General features: G+C 49.8%; 2 protein-coding genes across 2 annotated transcripts in view; both read left to right on the top strand.

Annotated features, from left to right (window-relative positions):
- The window catches only part of TSPEAR (thrombospondin-type laminin G domain and EAR repeats), a 76426-nt gene that overhangs the window by 35466 nt on the left and 37902 nt on the right, over positions 1–3058 (top strand). The window lies entirely within an intron of this gene.
- LOC105520458 (keratin-associated protein 10-3-like) overlaps positions 2409–3058 on the top strand; it is a 1909-nt gene continuing 1259 nt past the window's right edge. The window contains exons 1-2 of the mRNA XM_011954213.1: positions 2409–2744; positions 2838–3051. Coding sequence (XP_011809603.1) covers positions 2409–2744; positions 2838–3051 — 550 coding nt within the window. The remainder of the gene's footprint in view (positions 2745–2837; positions 3052–3058) is intronic.

Below are 3058 nucleotides of genomic sequence, written 5' to 3'. Positions count from 1 at the left end.
GTTTTGCTAATGGGTTTTGTTGTCCTGGCTGGTCTTCAACTCCTGAGCTCAAGCAATTTGCCCACCTTTGCCTCCCAAAGTGCTGGTATTACAGGTGTGAGCCATCACACCTGGCCTAAAGATTCTTAAATGTTTTTTGCATCTACGCATTTCATCAGTTTAAGTTCTTATCCATTATATCTTCAAATATTTTACTACCCCTATTTTACTCCTCTCCTTGTAGGATTTCAATCATTTTTCCCATAAATTTTCACAAAATATAGGCATATTTATTGCTCCACTTTCTTTATTTCCCTCTTTTCTTTCCCATCTCTGTATTCAGGCTTGAAATTTCCTCATCTCCCTTCCTTTACTAATCTTCTGTTTGGTTTTGTCTATAGGTTGTAAAGCTAAGCTGCTTAGTTCTTAATTTCAGCTATTGTGTTCTTCGTTTCCAGAATTTCTGTTTGATTCCATTTAATAAATCCAGTTTGACAATGAAATTCTCCATTTGTTCTCTTTTTTCTTGAGCAAAGTAAACCAGCATTACTTTAAATTCCAGTTTCGTAATTCTAATATGTAGATCTCCTGCACATCTGTTTCTCTTGTTTGTTTTCTCCTTGTGGTCAGTTGGTCTTGTCTTCTAGTATCCGTAGTAATTTTTTGACTGAATGAAGGACTTTATGAAAATTTATAAGATTATTTGAGCTTCTGTTGATGCTGCTGTCTCCAAAAGAGATCACTTTTGTTTCTGGGAGGCAGTTAGGCTACAGGTAGATCATATGAGTTCAATACGAGCTGATTTAAAGATAGGCTTCATTCCTCTTTCTGGTTTTTCCTTCCTCCTAGGGGTAGCCCTGCACTTATATTTAGGATTTCCAACTGAAAGCCTAGGGTTTTTTTTTTTTTATTTACTAGACTCCCTCCACCTTGTCAGGTCCTGAACTCTTGTGTTTTCTTCTAATTCCATGAGACTACTAAAAGCTCTGCTCAGCTGATCAGCCTCTTGGCCTTTTGGCTGTGGTCTGTGAATTGGTAAATGCCTCAATAAGAAAATCCACAAGGAATATTGGAGTCACTTCTTTGCACTTTCTCTCTAATGGGGATTCACTCACTCAAGTCTCAGCTGTCTTGATACCTCCCGGCCCCTACGAACAGAGATTTTGTTTGTAAACCAGATTTCCTCATTTTTCTCAGCTAGGTGCCAGTCTGATGTCAGCCACTTCCCCACACATGAAAGGAGAACTTGACAGAGCATTTTATACAGCATAAGAAAAAGGTGGCACAATGGAATCATTTTCAGAGCTCAGAATTATTCTTCAATATTTTCTCTAAAAAAGTATTACCTGAGCCCATTTTTATAAAGGCTCTTCCTTGGGTCGGGCACTATTTTAGGTCTTTGAGGACTGAGTGGTGAACAAGACAAACACACTTCCTGCCCACATGCAGCTTACGTTTGAAGAACGGAAGCTGAGGACAGCAAGGACAATGAGCAGGAACGGGGAAGACACGTGGTGCAGAAACACTGATGATGGCCAGGCACAGGGCTCACGCCTGCAACCCCAGCACTTTGGCCAAGGCAGGAGGATCACTTGAGACCCCATCTGTCCAAAAAAAAGAAATACATAAATAAGAAATATTGATCGTGGGACCTGAGTTATCTATGATTGAAGCATATCATAAAGCTATGGCCTTTAAGAGCAGAACCAAATCCGTGGGCCAGTCCAAAACTTTTCTTTCCTGTCCGAAACTCATTCTTATCCCCAGCGTTCCCACACGCACGTCTGAGGGGGCCTCGGGCAAGGCCATGGGGAGGGGCATGGCCTCTCCTTCCTTGCTCCTCTTCTCCCTGTTTTGGGCTCTAACTCCTCCAGTGATGGGGACGGGGGAAGGAATGTACAGGGCCACCACTGCGGGGCTCACTGGCCCCTGCTGCACCTTCTTGCCGGCTGCTCCAGTGATCCTGTGCTTCTACCGGCTGCTTCTGCCTCTTCAGTGAGGACCTGCTTTAGGGAGCAGACGCCCCCATAATCATGAGTGGGACAGCTCTTGCCTTGGCATGCCACACTTTGTGTAAGGGTGAAGGGCCGCCCCTGCCTCTACAGCCCCCTTCTTACAACCTGGGCAGCACTAGAGGGGTGCAGACCAGGCCCACCTCCACTCTTGCCCCCAAGGATCCACACGGGACAGGCTACAGCACAGACATGACAGGAGATTTATGAGCTGAGCCACATCACAGGCAAACAAACATCCCTAGTCACGACACACGCCGCCTCTCAGCAACCAGGAAGGGGAGGCTGTGGGCCCTGAAACAACAAGGCCAGGAGGGGTATAAAAGCCGGAGAGCCCCACGAAGCTCACACACTCACATACTCACTCACACACTCACTCCCTCACACCTCCCGCAGCTCACCTCCCCTCACCCCAGCATGACCACGTCCACCATGTCCATCTGCTCCAGCGCTTGCTCCGACTCCTGGCAGGTGGACGACTGCCCAGAGAGCTGCTGCGAGCCCCTGTGCTGCGCCCCCAGCTGCTGTGCCCCAGCCCCCTGCCTGACCCTGGTCTGCACCCCAGTGAGCTGTGTGTCCAGCCCCTGCTGCCAGGCGGCCTGTGAGCCCAGCCCCTGCCAATCAGGCTGCACCAGCTCCTGCACGTCCTCATGCTGCCAGCAGTCTAGCTGCCAGCCGGCTTGCTGCACCTCCTCTCTGTGCCAGCAGGCGTGCTGTGTGCCCGTCTGCTGCAAGACTGTCTGCTGCAAGCCTGTGTGCTGTGTGCCCGTCTATAGTGGGGCTTCTTCATGCTGCCAGCAGTCTAGCTGCCAGCCAGCTTGCTGCACCTCCTTGCCCTGCCAGCAGGCCTGCTGTGTACCTGTCTGCTGCAAGCCCGTCTGCTGTGTACCTGTCTGCTCTGGGGCTTCCTCTCTGTGCTGCCAGCAGTCTAGCTGCCAGCCGACTTGCTGCACCACCTCCTGCTGCAGACCTTCCTCCTCCGTGTCCCTCCTCTGCCGCCCCGTGTGCAGGTCCACCTGCTGTGTGCCCGTCCCCTCCTGCTGCGCCCCTGCCTCCTCCTGCCAGAC

The sequence above is a fragment of the Colobus angolensis genome, unplaced genomic scaffold (assembly GCF_000951035.1).
Source record: "Colobus angolensis palliatus isolate OR3802 unplaced genomic scaffold, Cang.pa_1.0 Scaffold38, whole genome shotgun sequence".
NCBI lineage: Eukaryota > Metazoa > Chordata > Mammalia > Primates > Cercopithecidae > Colobus > Colobus angolensis.
Note: the sequence above shows the minus strand (reverse complement) of the source record. Positions and strands in the feature narration are given on the sequence as shown.